Source organism: Coregonus lavaretus, assembly GCF_964263955.1.
Source record: "Coregonus lavaretus genome assembly, chromosome: 37".
Taxonomy (NCBI): Eukaryota; Metazoa; Chordata; class Actinopteri; order Salmoniformes; family Salmonidae; genus Coregonus; species Coregonus lavaretus.
Genome location: NC_140024.1, coordinates 17,285,977 through 17,305,355, shown reverse-complemented (window position 1 = coordinate 17,305,355; position 19,379 = coordinate 17,285,977). Strand labels below are relative to the sequence as shown.

At 42.3% G+C, this 19,379-nt stretch overlaps 2 protein-coding genes across 2 annotated transcripts in view; both read left to right on the top strand.

Annotated features, from left to right (window-relative positions):
* The first annotated feature begins 2,741 nt into the window (after positions 1 to 2,741).
* LOC311111459 (intestinal mucin-like protein) lies at positions 2,742 to 10,175 on the top strand. Its single transcript, XM_084154193.1, has 18 exons — positions 2,742 to 4,210; positions 4,327 to 4,532; positions 4,975 to 5,146; positions 5,247 to 5,494; positions 5,701 to 5,884; positions 6,044 to 6,245; positions 6,462 to 6,634; positions 6,779 to 6,848; positions 7,112 to 7,143; positions 7,513 to 7,681; positions 7,849 to 7,953; positions 8,106 to 8,146; positions 8,357 to 8,479; positions 8,608 to 8,706; positions 8,802 to 8,930; positions 9,143 to 9,182; positions 9,389 to 9,512; positions 9,715 to 10,175. Exons 7-18 carry the CDS (start codon positions 6,524 to 6,526, stop codon positions 9,926 to 9,928), a joined length of 1,257 nt encoding a protein of 418 aa, XP_084010319.1. The 5' UTR covers positions 2,742 to 4,210; positions 4,327 to 4,532; positions 4,975 to 5,146; positions 5,247 to 5,494; positions 5,701 to 5,884; positions 6,044 to 6,245; positions 6,462 to 6,523; the 3' UTR covers positions 9,929 to 10,175.
* Positions 10,176 to 18,876: 8,701 nt separating this feature from the next.
* Positions 18,877 to 19,379, top strand: part of LOC311111366 (mucin-5B-like) — a gene marked incomplete at both ends in the record, with an annotated part of 81,298 nt that continues 80,795 nt past the window's right edge. Inside the window, 2 exons of the mRNA XM_084154083.1 lie at positions 18,877 to 19,069; positions 19,218 to 19,240. Of these exons, the coding sequence (XP_084010209.1) occupies positions 18,877 to 19,069; positions 19,218 to 19,240 (216 nt within the window). The remainder of the gene's footprint in view (positions 19,070 to 19,217; positions 19,241 to 19,379) is intronic.

The following is a 19,379-nucleotide window of genomic DNA, read 5'->3' as shown; positions in this document are numbered from 1 at the left end:
ACAACAACTACAATTGCACCCATAACAACTGCAGAGGTAACTACACCTACCACTGGTGGAACAACCACAATTGAAGAAACCACAACTGAGACTATTCCATCTACATCCACAAAGCCACCTAAAGTAGTCACCACAGGCCCAACAACCACTTCCACCACTGTAATAATTGAAACCTCTACCTCAACATCACAGCCCACAACAAGAGGTGTAGAAACAACAGGGCCAGTTGTCATAACATCCAAACCCACTACATTAACAACAACTACAATTGCACCCACAACAACTGCAGAGGTAACTACACCTACCACTGGTGGAACAACCACAATTGAAGAAACCACAACTGAGACTATTCCATCTACATCCACAAAGCCACCTAAAGTAGTCACCACAGGCCCAACAACCACTTCCACCACTGTAATAATTGAAACCTCTACCTCAACATCACAGCCCACAACAACAGGTGTAGAAACAACAGGGCCAGTTGTCATAACATCCAAACCCACTACATTAACAACAACTACAATTGCACCCACAACAACTGCAGAGGTAACTACACCTACCACTGGTGGAACAACCAGCATTGAAGAAACCACAACTGAGACAATTCCATCTACATCCACAAAGCCACCTAAAGTAGTCACCACCGGCCCAACAACCACTTCCACCACTGTAATTGTTGAAACCTCTACCTCAACATCACAGCCCACAACAACAGGTGAAGAAACAACAGGGCCAGTTGTCATAACTTCCAAACCCACTACATTAACAACAACTACAATTGCACCGACAACAACTGGAGAGGTAACTACACCTACCACTGGTGGAACAACCACCATTGAAGAAACCACAACTGAGACAATTCCATCTACATCAACAAAGCCACCTAAAGTTGTCACCACCGGCCCAACAACCACTTCCACCACTGTAATTGTTGAAACCTCTACCTCAACATCACAGCCCACAACAACAGGTGAAGAAACAACAGGGCCAGTTGTCATAACTTCCAAACCCTCTACTTTAACAACAACTACAATTGCACCCATAACAACTGCAGAGGTAACTACACCTACCACTGGTGGAACAACCACCATTGAAGAAACCACAACTGAGACTATTCCATCTACATCCACAAAGCCACCTAAAGTAGTCACCACAGGCCCAACAACCACTTCCACCATTGTAATAATTGAAACCTCTACCTCAACATCACAGCCCACAACAACAGGTGTAGAAACAACAGGGCCAGTTGTCATAACATCCAAACCCACTACATTAACAACAACAACAACTACAATTGCACCCACAACAACTGCAGAGGTAACTACACCTACCACTGGTGGAACAACCACAATTGAAGAAACCACAACTGAGACTATTCCATCTACATCCACAAAGCCACCTAAAGTAGTCACCACAGGCCCAACAACCACTTCCACCACTGTAATAATTGAAACCTCTACCTCAACATCACAGCCCACAACAACAGGTGTAGAAACAACAGGGCCAGTTGTCATAACATCCAAACCCACTACATTAACAACAACTACAATTGCACCCACAACAACTGCAGAGGTAACTACACCTACCACTGGTGGAACAACCAGCATTGAAGAAACCACAACTGAGACAATTCCATCTACATCCACAAAGCCACCTAAAGTAGTCACCACCGGCCCAACAACCACTTCCACCACTGTAATTGTTGAAACCTCTACCTCAACATCACAGCCCACAACAACAGGTGAAGAAACAACAGGGCCAGTTGTCATAACTTCCAAACCCACTACATTAACAACAACTACAATTGCACCGACAACAACTGGAGAGGTAACTACACCTACCACTGGTGGAACAACCACCATTGAAGAAACCACAACTGAGACAATTCCATCTACATCAACAAAGCCACCTAAAGTTGTCACCACCGGCCCAACAACCACTTCCACCACTGTAATTGTTGAAACCTCTACCTCAACATCACAGCCCACAACAACAGGTGAAGAAACAACAGGGCCAGTTGTCATAACTTCCAAACCCTCTACTTTAACAACAACTACAATTGCACCCATAACAACTGCAGAGGTAACTACACCTACCACTGGTGGAACAACCACCATTGAAGAAACCACAACTGAGACTATTCCATCTACATCCACAAAGCCACCTAAAGTAGTCACCACAGGCCCAACAACCACTTCCACCATTGTAATAATTGAAACCTCTACCTCAACATCACAGCCCACAACAACAGGTGTAGAAACAACAGGGCCAGTTGTCATAACATCCAAACCCACTACATTAACAACAACTACAATTGCACCCACAACAACTGCAGAGGTAACTACACCTACCACTGGTGGAACAACCACCATTGAAGAAACCACAACTGAGACAATTCCATCTACATCCACAAAGCCACCTAAAGTAGTCACCACCGGCCCAACAACCACTTCCACCACTGTAATTGTTGAAACCTCTACCTCAACATCACAGCCCACAACAACAGGTGAAGAAACAACAGGGCCAGTTGTCATAACTTCCAAACCCACTACATTAACAACAACTACAATTGCACCCACAACAACTGCAGAGGTAACTACACCTACCACTGGTGGAACAACCACCATTGAAGAAACCACAACAGAGACAATTCCATCTACATCCACAAAGCCACCTAAAGTAGTCACCACCGGCCCAACAACCACTTCCACCACTGTAATTGTTGAAACCTCTACCTCAACATCACAGCCCACAACAACAGTTGAAGAAACAACAGGGCCAGTTGTCATAACATCCAAACCCACTACATTAACAACAACTACAATTGCACCCACAACAACTGCAGAGGTAACTACACCTACAACAGGTGGAACTACAACAATTGAACAAACCACAACTGAGACAATTCCATCTACATCCACAAAGCCACCTAAAGTAGTCACCACCGGCCCAACAACCACTTCCACCACTGTAATTGTTGAAACCTCTACCTCAACATCACAGCCCACAACAACAGGTGAAGAAACAACAGGGCCAGTTGTCATAACTTCCAAACCCTCTACTTTAATAACAACTACAATTGCACCCATAACAACTGCAGAGGTAACTACACCTACCACTGGTGGAACAACCACAATTGAAGAAACCACAACTGAGACAATTCCATCTACATCAACAAAGCCACCTAAAGTAGTCACCACCGGCCCAACAACCACTTCCACCACTGTAATTATTGAAACCTCTACCTCAACATCACAACCCACAACAACAGGTGTAGAAACAACAGGGCCAGTTGTCATAACTTCCAAACCCACTACTTTAACAACAACTAAAATTGCACCCACAACAACTGCAGAGGTAACTACACCTACCACTGGTGGAACAACCACAATTGAAGAAACCACAACTGAGACAATTCCATCTACATCCACAAAGCCACCTAAAGTAGTCACCACCGGCCCAACAACCACTTCCACCACTGTAATTGTTGAAACCTCTACCTCAACATCACAGCCCACAACAACAGGTGAAGAAACAACAGGGCCAGTTGTCATAACATCCAAACCTACTACTTTAACAACAACTACAATTTCACCCACAACAACTGCAGAGGTAACTACACCTACCACTGGTGGAACAACCACCATTGAAGAAACCACAACTGAGACAATTCCATCTACATCAACAAAGCCACCTAAAGTAGTCACCACCGGCCCAACAACCACTTCCACCACTGTAATTGTTGAAACCTCTACCTCAACATCACAGCCCACAACAACAGGTGAAGAAACAACAGGGCCAGTTGTCATAACATCCAAACACACTACTTTAACAACAACTACAATTGCACCCACAACAACTGCAGAGGTAACTACACCTACCACTGGTGGAACAACCACAATTGAAGAAACCACAACTGAGACTATTCCATCTACATCCACAAAGCCACCTAAAGTAGTCACCACTGGCTCAATTACATATTCTACAACAGCTATCATTGTGACTTCACCTTCAACATCACTGACTTCAACTTCAACATCACAGCCTTCAACAACAAGTACAGAAACAACAGAGCCAGTTGTCATCACAGGCATTTTAGAAACAACAAGAAATCCTTCAACTTCACCACAAGTGATTATTACACCTACATCAACAGTAGTCACCACCAGCCAGTGCATTTGCAATGTTAATGGGACACAGTATCTACCAGGTAATATGTTATAAATGTTATTCAGACAATCAAAATAAATGACATTTCACTAATCTTTTAATGAACTTTCATTTGCAAACTGAAATGTTCTAACGCTTGCCTTTCTCAACAATCAGGGAACCTAGTGTATAATGTGACCGATGGTTCAGGGTGGTGCTTCACCGCTTACTGCAAAGCAACGTGCCAAGTTGAAGTGGAATCAAATCCATGTCCTTCCTCTACACCCTCCACTGTATCCCCCACAACGTCAGAAGAGACCATGACCACACCACCAACAACTCAATCCACCCCAGACTGCACTAGCATTCAGCCACCAAGAAAGGTAATTTTTCCCTAAAAATCGATTTTTTTGTTGTTGGTAATAATACAATGGGTGAATGGGTATATAGCTCTTGTTGGTGTAAAGCTTGAGACATGGATTGTGTATGTGTACATTCAGAGGTTGAATGTCGCAAGACAAAAAATTGAAGTGCATTTGAACGGGGTATGGTAGTAGGTGCCAGGCACAACAGTTGGTGTCAAGAACTGCAACGCTGCTGGGTTTTTCACGCTAAACCGTTTCCTGTATGTATCAAGAATGGTCCACCACCCAAAGGACATCCAGCCAGCTTGACACAACTGTGGGTAGCACTGTAGTCAAAATGGGCCAGCATCCCTGTGGAAAGCGTTCCACACCTTGTAGAGTCCAAGCCCCGACGTAGAGTATGTTCTACCCTCTGTGTGCATGTTTAAGTAATTGCTTTCCCTTATCAAATCAATGGCAGAATGGAGAATCTTGGCAGCTGAATAGCTGTACCACAGCAATTTGCCAGGATGGCATTGTTGTCCAGCTACCAGTAAAATGCAAGCCAGTGGAGCCACTACAGTGTGAGAATGGCCGTCCACCTGTCAAGGTCTATGATTCAGCTGGATGCTGCTTCACATATGAATGTGAATGTAAGTGACAACATACAATCTAAAACCCCAACATTTGAGTTTTCAATGTCCTCTGTCAATAGCTTAGATTATTATCAACTCATATTTTATCATGTTGCAGGTGTATGCAGTGGATGGGGTGGATCTCACTACAAGACATTTGATGGAGTATATTACAATTTCCAGGAGAACTGCTCATACACCTTAATGAAAGAAATCAACTTAAAATACAACCTTACCATTATTGTTGATAACCACTACTGTGGAAACGCTGACAGTGGATTCTGTCCTCAGTCACTTATCATTCATTACAAATCCTATGAAGGGATTCTTACCCAGCAGAGATCTGGTGAAACAACAGAAAATGTGGTAACTATTTTAAAATATAATTCTCATTGCTTTTATTATTTAATATCCATAATTGTTTTATGTATGCTACTGCGTTATCATGCTTTATTGAAATCTCATGACTTTAAATTAAAACCAATAATGGTGTTAACATTGTCATGTTACTGCTTTCAAGATAACACATGACTCAACCATCTAAATGTGTATTCATTTCTACACAAATGCAGGTATATGTCAACAGTAAACGAATCTACCCAGCTTACAGAATGGGTGACATTGCTCTAACAAGTACAGGTGTGGAGGTCATGCTGGAGATCCCTGATCTTAAGGTTCAGGTGTCTTACAAGGGGTCATCATTTAGCATCAACCTTCCTTACTCCCTCTTCCAAAGCAGCACAGAGGGCCAGTGTGGTGAGTATTATTAAAGAGGGTCAATATACATTTCACAGTTTCAAACCTTCAGTAGATGCTCCTATCTAGACCACCCTATAGAAATTTCATACAACAAGGAATCTATGACCTGGCCTTGCTAACTAGGGTTTACCCTACTTAATGTCCATATTTTTCAAGGTACCTGTGATAATTCCCAGAAGAATGACTGCCAGTCACCTAATGGTCAGATACAGGGTTGCTCAGTCACAGCTAGCCAGTGGCTGGTTCGAAACCAGGACTGTCCAACTCCTCCAACAGCACCACCCTCTACCACCCCGGCAACCCCAAGCACGTCCCCTACCCCCTGCAAGACAGCCATTTGTGAAATCATGAACAGCATGTAAGGAACATATCAAACTAATTTTGAAAAAGGGAACAAGCACACAATAGGAATGCCTAAATGATAATTCACTTCCTAATGTGATTTATCAATTGTAATGTACATTATCTGTACTGTTAATTTGCTTGTATTTGCACCTGTTTTTATCATAATACAGGTACCGTATTATTAATTAGCATTTCTTTAAATCACTCTCTATGTTATTTTCTGTCAAAGGGTCTTTGAGGCATGCCATAAAGCGGTTTCTCCTGACGCCTTTGTTCAGGCCTGTAGATCAGATGTCTGCAACAATGCTAATTCTAGATGCTCTAGTCTGGAGGCGTATGCATCTGAATGTGCAAATAAAGGGATCTGCATTGACTGGAGGAAGTCCACCGATGGAGAATGTGGTGAGCTATGAATGCAAGCATAGATGTCATGCCACAAATTAATTGACTAATGTGTAACATCAGCAGATGTCATAAGCAGCTACTGTGTTGTTGTTGTTTTTCTGCTGTTGTTTAGCATAACTGTGACCTATTTTTGTCCTGCAGAGCAAACATGCCCAGACACTAAGGTGTACATGCCATGTGGTCCAGCAGTTGAACCAACATGTAATACCAGGTAATCTTTATTCTGATTGGATGTCATATGAATTTCCTTCATATGAGCCTTCTTTTAAATAAATGATCTCCTGCATAATCCCAAACTATTTTTGTATGCAGATATAATGAGAAGTATTTGAACAATCAAACCCAAATGACCAATAAGACGAAGGAGGGTTGCTTCTGTCCATCTGGAACCGTCTTGTTCAGCACCTACTCTGATACTTGTGTGGTCTCCTGTGGTAACAAAACTTTTAAACACACCCTCTATATATTTTTCAGGCTGCACCGGACCTGATGGCAACCCCAAAATGGTAAGAATTTCCTTCATCTAAATATTCTCCAGATATTAATTCTCACATAGACATATCATGAGATGCATATCACATGAGTCAAGGGAACTCACATACTTAGGATGAATACTTTTCATTGACATTGTAAAGGTCTTGGACTCTTTATTCCTTCCAGTGAACTGACTAGAAGAAAACTTTTAATATCTGAATAACCACCTCCAACCCATTTCGTATCACCTAATGATGGTGCATATGAACTGCCATGGTTAAATCCAGTTCATTGCAGAACAACAACATTTGAGTTACTCATCTGTCTGTTTTGAGTTTTCATAAAGATGGAGTCTTTTCTTTTCATGTGTTGACCTGACATGACCCTGTTTTTCCCTTAAGCCCGGTGATACATGGGAGAGTGTTTGCCAGCAGTGCACCTGTGACAAAGACTCTATGGTTGTCCAGTGCCAGCCTATCACTTGCCCCACACCAGCCATACCCATCTGCAATGAGACTGGATACAGACTGGTGAACAAGACAGAAGGCTGCTGCCAGAAATTTACATGTGGTGAGTGATGGATCAGTGACCCTTCAGTGAATCATTAGAAAGCCAACTCTTACTCACACAGTACTAGACCAATATTATCTGAAGTGTTCTGTAGGGTCATAGGGGGGTTATTTGACCCTCTATCAGCTTATCTTTTAATCACTTCTCATTGGTTACCTCTGTAACAGAGTGCGATGCACTGCTTTGCCCCAAAAACATGATGGACTGCCAGCCAGGGTGGGAGGCAATTATAAGCACGTCCATCTCAAGCTGCTGTCCAGAGTATACCTGTGGTAAGTCCCCTTGATTTGCTTCATCAGTGGTTTAGTTAGTTCATTGACTTTGTAATTCCCAGGTATCACTGGTTTTGAATTACGTTTGTATTAACTATGACATTAATCACTGGTATCACTGACTGATTTCTTCTCAATGTGTGTCTGTTTAGTTCCTAAGGGTGTATGTGTCTACAATAACATTGAGTACCAGGTAAGAATAAATCGTTTCAAAGAAATTAAATTCAACAAGCTTCTGAAAGATACACACACACAAATAGCTTGAGATAAGCTGTATTGTGTTTGCTGCCCTCATAATTGGTCACATTCTACTATAGAACTGCTCCCTTTGCACTCTGACCCTCCTCCATTCAAACAGTCTGTTATAGTGGATGATAACTTTTGTCTCTCTCCTTCACTCCAGCCTGGTGCTCAAGTTCCTAAAGGAACATGCGAGAATTGCACCTGCAGCTCGATTATGGATCCTAGTACCAAGCTCAACAACATTGTGTGCACAAATATCTCCTGCGACACTACATGTTCACAGGTAGTCATGTCTCTCTTAACAAAGATGAAAAATGCATTTACATATTTATAAAAATACTCTGGAGGCTACCGCATGTTTATAAAATAAGTGAACAATGATTCAATGATGGCTCTCCATCCTTGTCTTAGGGCTTCCAGTATCAGGCCATACCTGGTCAGTGTTGTGGGAAGTGTGTACAGACAAGCTGTGTGGTTAATATGCCAGATAACACCAAACACACTATTCAGGTGAGTATAACAAGAGTGTGTATGAGGATGTATAATCTGTCTGCATGATCTGAAACTCCATCATAATTCTTCATAATCTCTTCCTTGTGCGACAGGTGAACCAAACATGGTCACCACCTGGTGACAAATGTGTGAAGTACACATGTGAGAAAACTGATGGCCAATATATACCAAGGGAGGTGAAGACTGTGTGCCCTGCATTCAGCCCAGAGAACTGTGTCCCAGTGAGTTTATGTCTTATCTCACCTCCATCGTGGGGACAATCAATTTACACTGCAGTTACACTGTTTTCCATTCTCACTCAGAATGTTACTATCATTCCTAGCACTCTAGGGTCATAGCGATAGATGTTTCAGTAACATTTAGAATGGAAGGGAGCTCACATAATGTATACAATCTGCCACTTATAAATCATTTCTCCTATTTTTCACCCCAGGGCACAGAAAAGACAGATGCAAATGGATGCTGCAAGACCTGTAAGTAACACGTCCAGCCAAAGCATTCCTAATAACCACCTATCTACTGGTTAATAATAGCATGCTATGTCACCTAAACAATAAAATAAGACCAACAGGAAACATTGTGCCTACATGCTGGCCAAAAATGTATATATTGTCTGTTTCTGCTTAAGCTATGTCATAATGTATCAAACAATAACTCTTGATGCATCTTCCCTGACCAGGCACAGAACGCAGCAATGTCTGTGAGATGAAGTACACCACCACTAGCATCGTCATCAGTGGCTGTGCGACCGCTGAGCCTGTGGAGATCAATTCCTGCTCAGGAAACTGTGGAACCTCTTCCATGTAAGTACTACAGATGCTGAATGCAGCACTAGTCAATGTCATGCAGGCCCCAGTCAGTGATCACTTATTCACCACATATTGTGCCCTTTTTGAACTAGGAGCTTATTTGACTTATTTACTGCTCCTGTGCTCATCTTGTCAAGACAACCCAGGAAATTCAAGCCCTCTTTTCAACTTGTCTTGTATTTATGTGAATGTGCAGGTACTCAGCAGAGGCCAACACCATGATGCACTACTGCTCCTGCTGCCAAGAGGCGACCACTAGCCAGAAAGAGGTGGAGCTGATCTGCCCTGATGGGTCAAAGGTCAAGCACTCCTACATCCACGTTGAGTCGTGCGGATGTCACGTCACAGACTGTGATGCAGGCACGACCGCCGCCCCTGGGATGACCAGACAGCGCAGGAGAAGGCGCTAAACGTCTAGGGAGACAACATGCACACTGATATCAGAATTATCCTCATGACATCGAATGTTTTAGTCCAAATTTGTTTTCTTGTTAACTTTTATTTAAATCTGTCATGCCAGTGTATTTCTACAATCGGCAGCACTTAATATTATGTTCTTATACCTTCATTGTAGAATTAATGTATTTTCTATGATAAATGTAGTGGAGAATCTCTTTTCTTATTTGTAGTGATTAATAAACAACAGCAACATCATGTGCTTCTGCATGTTCCTTTTGCTTTTTGAGCAATTCTCACATTCCTTCAAGCTATTCACAGTGATCACTATAACAGTAACATTATGCTACTTGGAGGTTTAACTTCCAAAATAATGGAAAGTGTCTTAATATGGTGTTGGGCCACCACGAGCCGCCAGAAGAGCTTGAATGCACCTTGGCATAGATTCTCAAAGTGTCGGAAACTCTACTGGAGGGATGCGACACCATTCTTCCAAGTGAAATTCCATCATTTGGTGTTTTGTTGATGGTGGTGGAAAATGCTGTCTCAGGCGCTGCTCCAGAATCTCCCATAAGTGTTCAATTGGGTTGAGATCTGGTGACTGAGACGGACATGGCATATGGTTTTTATGCTCATCAAACCATTCAGGAAACACTTGTACCCTGTTGATGGGGGCATTGTCATCCACTCCCATCAGGATATACATTTTTCACAATACTTTAGGTTAGTATATTGATGCAACAAAACAAGCAGTAAGCCACAAATTAATAAGGTATAAGAAAATATGTAGCTAGAATATGGTAGTGACATTCCTGTGTCAATGACAACATGGTGGGGTTTAAAGGGTCAATCTGCAGTTCAAACAAAAACAAAGTGGACACCCTTCCTCTGGGGCTGGAGAAATGTAACCACTCTCAAATTCACAAACAGAGTTATTGATATAGGGGCCGACTATCCATGAGATCAAAATGATAGTTTAAGGATTCAGTCCGATCACGTTTTGCCCACTGTATGCACGTTTTAAAGGCAATGTTCCAGTGATTGCGGAGACCACATTAATGGTAAACGCTGCATATGTCAGCTCAATCGAAAATTGCCTTTATATGTCCATTGCGCTGTAACACAGATCTTCCATTGTATGTTGGCCTTAATCATGTTGAGTCTATACAGTGGTTGTTTACAATTACATTGTTTACAAACAAAGAAGTAAAACAAGCTTATATGTTGGGTTCTGATGGGGTACGACAGTTGAACTAAACTCATGAGTCATTTTTAAGTTACATTCTTCAAAAATCAAAGGGTATATTTAAATCATTTTAAAGTCCAAAAATGGCACGGCAAACAAACCAGTAGGTTGAGATATACACTACAAGACCAAACAAATGCAGATAGAACATTTATTTCCATAATGTGTCATGAGTAAAGGAAACATGTCAAATTGCAAACATAATTTAATGACCCTAAAAAGTTTTGTACATTCAAACCAGATAACCAATTAAACCCTGAAGAGGGTGGCCAGCAGAAATAGGTGGGACGTGCTTAGGGATGCTGAGGGTTGGGATGTGGAATTGGAGACAAGTGGGAGTGGAGTTGCTGGGCGGGGGACAGAATGACGGTCAACGATCAAAGTAAAAAAATAAAGTCAAAATAAAACATAACAAAAAAGTATGTTTGAATGACACTGAGGGGCAGTGTTGTTACAGCTAATGCCTGTTTGCCTGAGGCTGATGCCGTGCAGGTGTTTGTACACATGCATATACACACACTCTCATTCAAATGCACACACGTGCACATACACCGACACACACACACACATATGTAAATAGTGCCATACATGCACTCAAACATATTCAGTTGGCCTTGCTGTTATGATTTTTCTCGGATGGTTGAGGGGCAGCTCTTGGGGAACTGTGGGGGGGATCTTGGAGGGCTGGTGGCCTGGCGGTTAGGAGCTTTTAGATGGCTGTAATAATAAAGACCATAGACAGCTCTTGAGTTTTAAGTTTGGGGAAGCTTACAATTTATCCTACCATTTCAACTGATCTGCGTGAAAGTTATGATTATTTTTATATTCACATTTTGTTGAACAGTTTAATTTCAATAATAACGTTTTCGTTTCTCAAAATCATTGTCACGTGGTTAACCATAAATCTTAATAAAAATGATTAAAATCAAAAAGTTGAAATTCAACTAAGGCTAGAACACCAGCCTCTGCCATATGGACACCACAGGAGGTGGGTGGCAGCCTAATTGGGGAGAATGGGCTCATGGTAATGACTGGAGCGGAATTAGTGGAATGGTATTAAATACATCAATTACATGGTTTCCAGGTGTTTGATGCCATTCCATTTGGTCCGTTCCAGACATTATTATGAGCTGTTCTCCCCTCAGCAGCCTCCTGTGATGGACACATTGATACACTGTGGTCCATTGGTGGCTAAAGAAATGACCACATAGAACTCAGAGATAATCTATAGGCCAATGCAGCAGTAGGCCTATTTTCTATTTGTATTTGTATTTATTATGGATCCCCATTAGCTGCTACCAAGGCAGCAGCTACTCTTCCTGCGGTCCAGCAAAAATAAGGCAGTTATACATTTTTAAAAACATTAACAATACATCCATAACAGATTTCACAGCACACTAAGTGTGTGCGCTCAGGCCCCTACTCCACTACCACATATCTACAACACAAAATGTACGTGTGTGTATAGAGCGTATGTTATCATGTGTGTGTATGCATGTGTCTGTGCTTATGTTTGTGTTGCTTCACAGTCCCTGCTGTTCCATAAGGTGTATTTATATCTGTTTTTTAAATCTGATTCTACTGCTTACATCAGTTACCTGATGTGGAATAGAGTTCCATGTAGTCATGGCTCTATGTAGTACTGTGCGCCTCCCATAGTCTGTTCTGGACTTGGGGACTGTGAAAAGACTTCTGGTGGCATGTCTTGTGGGGTATGCATGAGTGTCTGAGCTGTGTGCCAGTCGTTCAAACAGACAGCTCGGTGCTTTCAACATGTCAACACCTCTCACAAACACAAGCAGTGATGAAGTCAATCTCTCCTCCACTTTGAGCCAGGAGAGATTGACCTGCATATTATTAATGTTTGCTCTCTGTGTACATCCAAGGGCCAGCCGTGCTGCCCTGTTTTGAGCCAATTGCAATTTTCCTAATTCCTGATTCTACCTGGATTATGTTGGAGAGGCTTCCATTAAAGAACACCCTCTGTGTTCTGTCAGACAGGTACAGTTGCTTGCAAAAGTACTCACCCCCTTGGCATTTTTCCTATTTTGTTGCCTTACAACCTGGAATTAAAATTTATTTTGGGGGGGTTTGTATCATTTGATTTACACAACATGCCTACCACTTTGAAGATGCAAAATAAATAAAAATGTGTGGAACAAACAAGAAATAAGACATAAAAATAGAAAACTTGAGCATGCAGAACTATTCACCCCCCCCCCCCCAAAGTCAATACTTTGTAGAGCCACCTTTTGCAGCAATTACAGCTGCAAGTCTCTTGGGGTATGTCTCTATAAGCTTGACACATCTAGCCACTGCCCATTCTTCAAGGCAAAACTGCTCCAGCTCCTTCAAGTTGGATGGGTTCCGCTGGTGTACAGCAATCTTTAAGTCATACCACAGATTCTCAATTGGATTGAGGTCTGGGCTTTGACTAGGCCATTCCAAGACATTTAAATGTTTCCCCTTAAACCACTCGAGTGTTGCGTGAATGTACACTATATATACAGAAGTATGTGGACACCCCTTCAAATTAGTGGATTCGGCTATTTCAGCCACACCCGTTGCTGACAGGTGTATAAAATCGAGCACAAAGCCATGGAATCTCCATAGACAAACATTGCCAGTAGAATGGCCTTACTGAAGAGCTCGATGACTTTCAATGTGGCACCATCATAGGATGCCACCTTTCCAACAAGTCAGTTTGTCAAATTTCTGCCCCGCTAGAGCTGCCCCGGTCAACTGTAAGTGCTGTTATTGTGAGGTGGAAATGTCTAGGAGCAATAACATCTCAACCGCAAACTGGTAGGCTACACAAGCTCACAGAACGGAACTGCGGAGTGCTGAGTGCTGAAGCACGTAAAAATCATCTGTCCTCGGTTGCAACACTCACTACTGAGTTCCAAACTGCCTCTGGAAGCAACTTCAGCACAAGAACTGTTCGTCGGGAGCTTCATGAAATGGGTTTCCATGGCCTAAGATTACGATGCGCAATGCCAAGTGTGCCACTATGTTACTTGCTTAGTTACTGATTCTTGAGTAGAAGACTGTTTGGTAAAAATATTTTGTTGGACTTGCAAATTTAGAGGCCTTGCTTGCCTTTTCCTGGGAGGACAGATTGCTAGCATAGTTAGCATGCTTGCTTAAAAAAATGATGACTGAGGTTGCATTCCTTTAAAACTGCAATATTTTCTTGGCATATCAGATATACCGCCTTCTGTCCCAATTTAGTGAAAAAGTAATTTGGTGTCCATTCTTTATTGAACACACAACATTCAGAGTCCACATTGAGTCTTTTTCGCCACACTCATTTTTCATATCAACATTGTCAAGCATAGACAGTGAACGTAGATTCGAATTGAGAGCGTGAGTGCCAAGTGACTGTAGGCCTAATACCAGCAGCTGCTAGGCTACAGCTCCATCTATCTGAGTTTGTTTGTATAGCATGGTAGAAGTCATTTTTAGGCCAAAAAATGCAACAAAAATATAATTACATCTTATACATTAAGAAAATGGCTTGTGGGCCAGATTGAAGTGCCCGGGACGTACTTTGCCCCACTCTGGATAAGATGCTTCAGGAGGGCTGTCACGTGTGCTAGCAAGGCATAGGTCCCGAGTTCGTGTCAGAGTTCGTGCCAGGTATGGGCCCAATCGGGAGGAAGTGGTACTTATGGGGGGTGATTCAGGCCAGAATTAAGCCTCGTAAAGCTACTGATACCTCTCATCAAGTCACCTAACGTCTTCCTAGCGCCATAAAATACCGTCATGAATTAACATGAACTGTCAATGGAGACACATTTTTTTCTAAGGTGTCAAACTGCCAACGCGTTCATGTCACGTACACGTCATGTAGACATAATGTTCACATCGTGTAACGTGGCACTGAAACGTCACGAGTCAGTTTGATTGTAAATTTATTATGAAAGATCTCACCATGAATGCCTTAAAAATGTCTACGTGACATCTACGTGTACATCATGCTTTCACGTCGTGTACACGTGATACTTACGCGTCACGTGTTAGTTTAAGTGTCTGTTTAGTTTATTGTTAAAGATCTCACCATGAACACTTTACAAACGTCTACATGATGTTTACATGTACAGTGGGGAAAAAAAGTATTTAGTCAGCCACCAATTGTGCAAGTTCTCCCACTTAAAAAGATGAGAGAGGCCTGTAATTTTCATCATAGGTACACGTCAACTATGACAGACAAAATGAGAAAAAAAAATCCAGAAAATCACATTGTAGGATTTTTTATGAATTTATTGGCATATGATGGTGGAAAATAAGTATTTGGTCAATAACAAAAGTTTCTCAATACTTTGTTATATACCCTTTGTTGGCAATGACACAGGTCAAACGTTTTCTGTAAGTCTTCACAAGGTTTTCACACATTGTTGCTGGTATTTTGGCCCATTCCTCCATGCAGATCTCCTCTAGAGCAGTGATGTTTTGGGGCTGTCGCTGGGCAACACAGACTTTCAACTCCCTCCAAAGATTTTCTATGGGGTTGAGATCTGGAGACTGGCTAGGCCACTCCAGGACCTTGAAATGCTTCTTACGAAGCCACTCCTTCGTTGCCCGGGCGGTGTGTTTGGGATCATTGTCATGCTGAAAGACCCAGCCACGTTTCATCTTCAATGCCCTTGCTGATGGAAGGAGGGTTTCACTCAAAATCTCACGATACATGGCCCCATTCATTCTTTCCTTTACACGGATCAGTCGTCCTGGTCCCTTTGCAGAAAAACAGCCCCAAAGCATGATGTTTCCAACCCCATGCTTCACAGTAGGTATGGTGTTCTTTGGATGCAACTCAGCATTCTTTGTCCTCCAAACATGACGAGTTGAGTTTTTACCAAAAAGTTATATTTTGGTTTCATCTGACCATATGACATTCTCCCAATCCTCTTCTGGATCATCCAAATGCACTTCAGACGGGCCTGGACATGTACTGGCTTAAGCAGGGGGACACGTCTCGCACTGCAGGATTTGAGTCCCTGGCGGCATAGTGTGTTACTGATGGTAGGCTTTGTTACTTTGGTCCCAGCTCTCTGCAGGTCATTCACTAGGTCCCCCCGTGTGGTTCTGGGATTTTTGCTCACCGTTCTTGTGATCATTTTGACCCCACAGGGTGAGATCTTGCGTGGAGCCCCAGATCGAGGGAGATTATCAGTGGTCTTGTATGTCTTCCATTTCCTAATAATTGCTCCCACAGTTGATTTCTTCAAACCAAGCTGCTTACCTATTGCATATTCAGTCTTCCCAGCCTGGTGCAGGTCTACAATTTTGTTTTTGGTGTCCTTTGACAGCTCTTTGGTCTTGGCCATTGTGGAGTTTGGAGTGTGACTGTTTTGAGGTTGTGGACAGGTGTCTTTTATACTGATAACAACTTCAAACAGGTGCCATTAATACAGGTAACGAGTGGAGGACCGAGGAGCCTCTTAAAGAAGAAGTTACAGGTCTGTGAGAGCCAGAAATCTTGCTTGTTTGTAGGTGACCAAATACTTATTTTCCACCATAATTTGCAAATAAATTCATTAAAAATCCTACAATGGGATTTTCTGGATTTTTTTTTCTCAATTTGTCTGTCATAGTTGACGTGTACCTATGATGATAATTACAGGCCTCTCTCATCTTTTTAAGTGGGAGAACTTGCACAATTGGTGGCTGACTAAATACTTTTTTTCCCCACTGTACATGATTTTGTGAAAAGTATTCTAATCAATTTCATTTGGCGATTTAGCTAAAATAGGCATGTCACCTCAATACAAAAATTATTAGGCTAGTTGATTTGCAGCCAGCCACCATTACTGTGTAGATATGCCTATTTCTCAAATCAATATGGATACAAGGGCTTCTTTGTTGGAGTTAGCCCTATTCAGAAATAAGACGTAGCCTAGGTCTCTAGTGCGCATTCAAAACAACTCAGAACTCGGCAATTTCTGACTTCCGACTTCAGTGCGTTCAAGACAACTGGGAACTCGGAGAATAAAAACGAGCTCAGACTGGGAAAAATAGTTTTGAACGGTTATCCGACTCAGTTTACCACCAGTTTATTGGTTTAACAGACACAATCACTGTCACCATGCAATCCTTAGGCAATACATTTCTGTGGAGATGGTTAAAAGCAGGGCTTGAATTGAGGGGGTGTGTGAGGATATAGGCCTAACCCTTGTTATAGAGACGGGAAAAAGCATATGCTACCCCTTGTTTGCTTAGCCGTAGAAGAAACAACGGTCCATATTATATAAAGTGATCTAGGCTATAACAATGATTTACTCCACGATTATTTCAGCATAGTCTACTAGCCTATCGAAGGTCTTGCTCAGCCTCCACATGGTTTCTTGGTAAACCTATAGGCTCATGAACACATTCACTTTTAAATGAAAAGCAAGTGTCACTATCACAGGAAAATATGGTTGTTTTATTAAATGCTCCGCAATTTAGAATATTAGTGGTAGGCTATGCTTAGAGCAAAAAAACAAAAAGATAGAATCGGTGTGGACCGATTAACAGATAAACACTTTATTCAGAAGAATATCATTGAAGCAGGCTATTCATTTCAGTGCAGTTGTGTTCTTATGCATAACCTTAGCCTAAATGGAACCGAAAACACCCCAGTCTGTCTTGATCACAGATCATGATGAAGCCTGAACATTTCAGCTATATTTGTAATTGATTTAGCCCACAATCGCCTAGAGATTTGATACACGTGAAAACCTATATTTAATCTGGATTTGACAAACAATAGCCTGACTAGGATCCTTTGACTTTTCCCCACGTTATATTTGTTCCCAATTAGGCTAAATGTAGTCCTATTAATAAGCTTTTAATGTTTTCCTATTAATTTGCATAGGCTAACCATTGCGATTAATGATATTTACTATCTTCTTCTTTATATGAATAAACAGGCATCAGGGGAAAACAAAAACAAATACAAAGAATTGTTTTGAGCACTTGGTCCCCTTCTTGATTCTCCTCCGGTGGCTCTCCTTCGGTTTCTCTTTCGCCTTGTCCATGTTCAGTCTCACCTTAATTGATCATATAAATAAATGCAATTATATTTCATATTATTACAAATGCATCTCTTACATATCTCGTGGAGGGCCAGAAACTAAATTAACAGAGGACAATAATGTTTATCTGGTCAAAAACCTCCACATCCTTCTCAGCCCATGCCTGAAGGTGGTCCTCGAGGCATCTTGATCTGGTTTGACAACTTCCACCACATCAGATGGAGTTTCAGTGATCTCAAAGTACGTTATACAAAAATAGCAATAGACAAACACTAAGTCAATCAGACATTTTTCATACTACAGTATATGCAAAAATGGTATATACAATTGCATTGTTTACCTCAGTAAACAGTTGCGGCTTAATTCCTTCTCTTACATGTAAACCATTAGTAACCTATCCAACCTCCATTACTGTCACGCCTACTCCTGCTCCCTCCCTCCGGCGCTCAACGTCGCCGGGCTACTAACCACCGGCCCTGGCTTCATTAATATGCACACCTGTTCCCCATTATTACGCACACCTGGTCGTCATTCCCTCCTTGATTACCCCCTTTATTTTGTCTTCAGTCACTAGGTGTTTTCTCTCATGTTCAGTACGCTCCTCATATTTGTTCATCTGCATCGGTTCTTTATTAAACTCACCTTCTGCACCTGTTTCCTGACTCCCGGCGCATACGTTACAGAATAACACCTCAACAATATGGAAGCAGCAGAAGATTCAACCCTCTTCCAGACGGTTAACGAACAAGGTCATCTACTCCATCAACACCACGACCTGCTGGCGAAACTGGGTATGGCCATAGAGGAGGTCCTCCGCGTTCTCCACCACCTCAACACCACCACAGAGGTTTTCTATTCCCCTATCAGAGGACCTCCTACCATGGGTCGTCACAGTGAGCCAGCCCCTCAGCCTACCTAGCCGTCCGCCCAGGTCAGCGATGCCCTCTCGGTGGTGGGGGCTCCCTTCCGGAGAAATATGACGGCACTCCATCGAAATGCCGTGGCTTCCTACTCCAGTGCTCCCTCTATTTCACCTATCAGACGGGAGCCCCCACCACCGAGAGGTCCAAGGTTGCCACAGTAATTTCCCTGCTGACCGGACGGGCGTTGGAGTGGGCTACGGCCGTCTGGGAGAGAGGAGAGGAGGAACTGGGTTCCTATGGGAGGTTCATGGCTCTGTTCAGGGTGGTCTTCAACCATCCT

Excerpts from the sequence above, each read along its gene's own strand:
- LOC311111459 (XM_084154193.1), top strand. The coding sequence starts at position 6,524 with ATGTCTGCAACAATGCTAATTCTAGATGCTCTAGTCTGGAGGCGTATG. Across the intron at positions 7,144-7,512 it reads CTGATGGCAACCCCAAAATG|CCCGGTGATACATGGGAGAG; the intron begins GTAAGAATTTCC and ends TTTTCCCTTAAG. Across the intron at positions 8,707-8,801 it reads ACACCAAACACACTATTCAG|GTGAACCAAACATGGTCACC; the intron begins GTGAGTATAACA and ends CTTGTGCGACAG.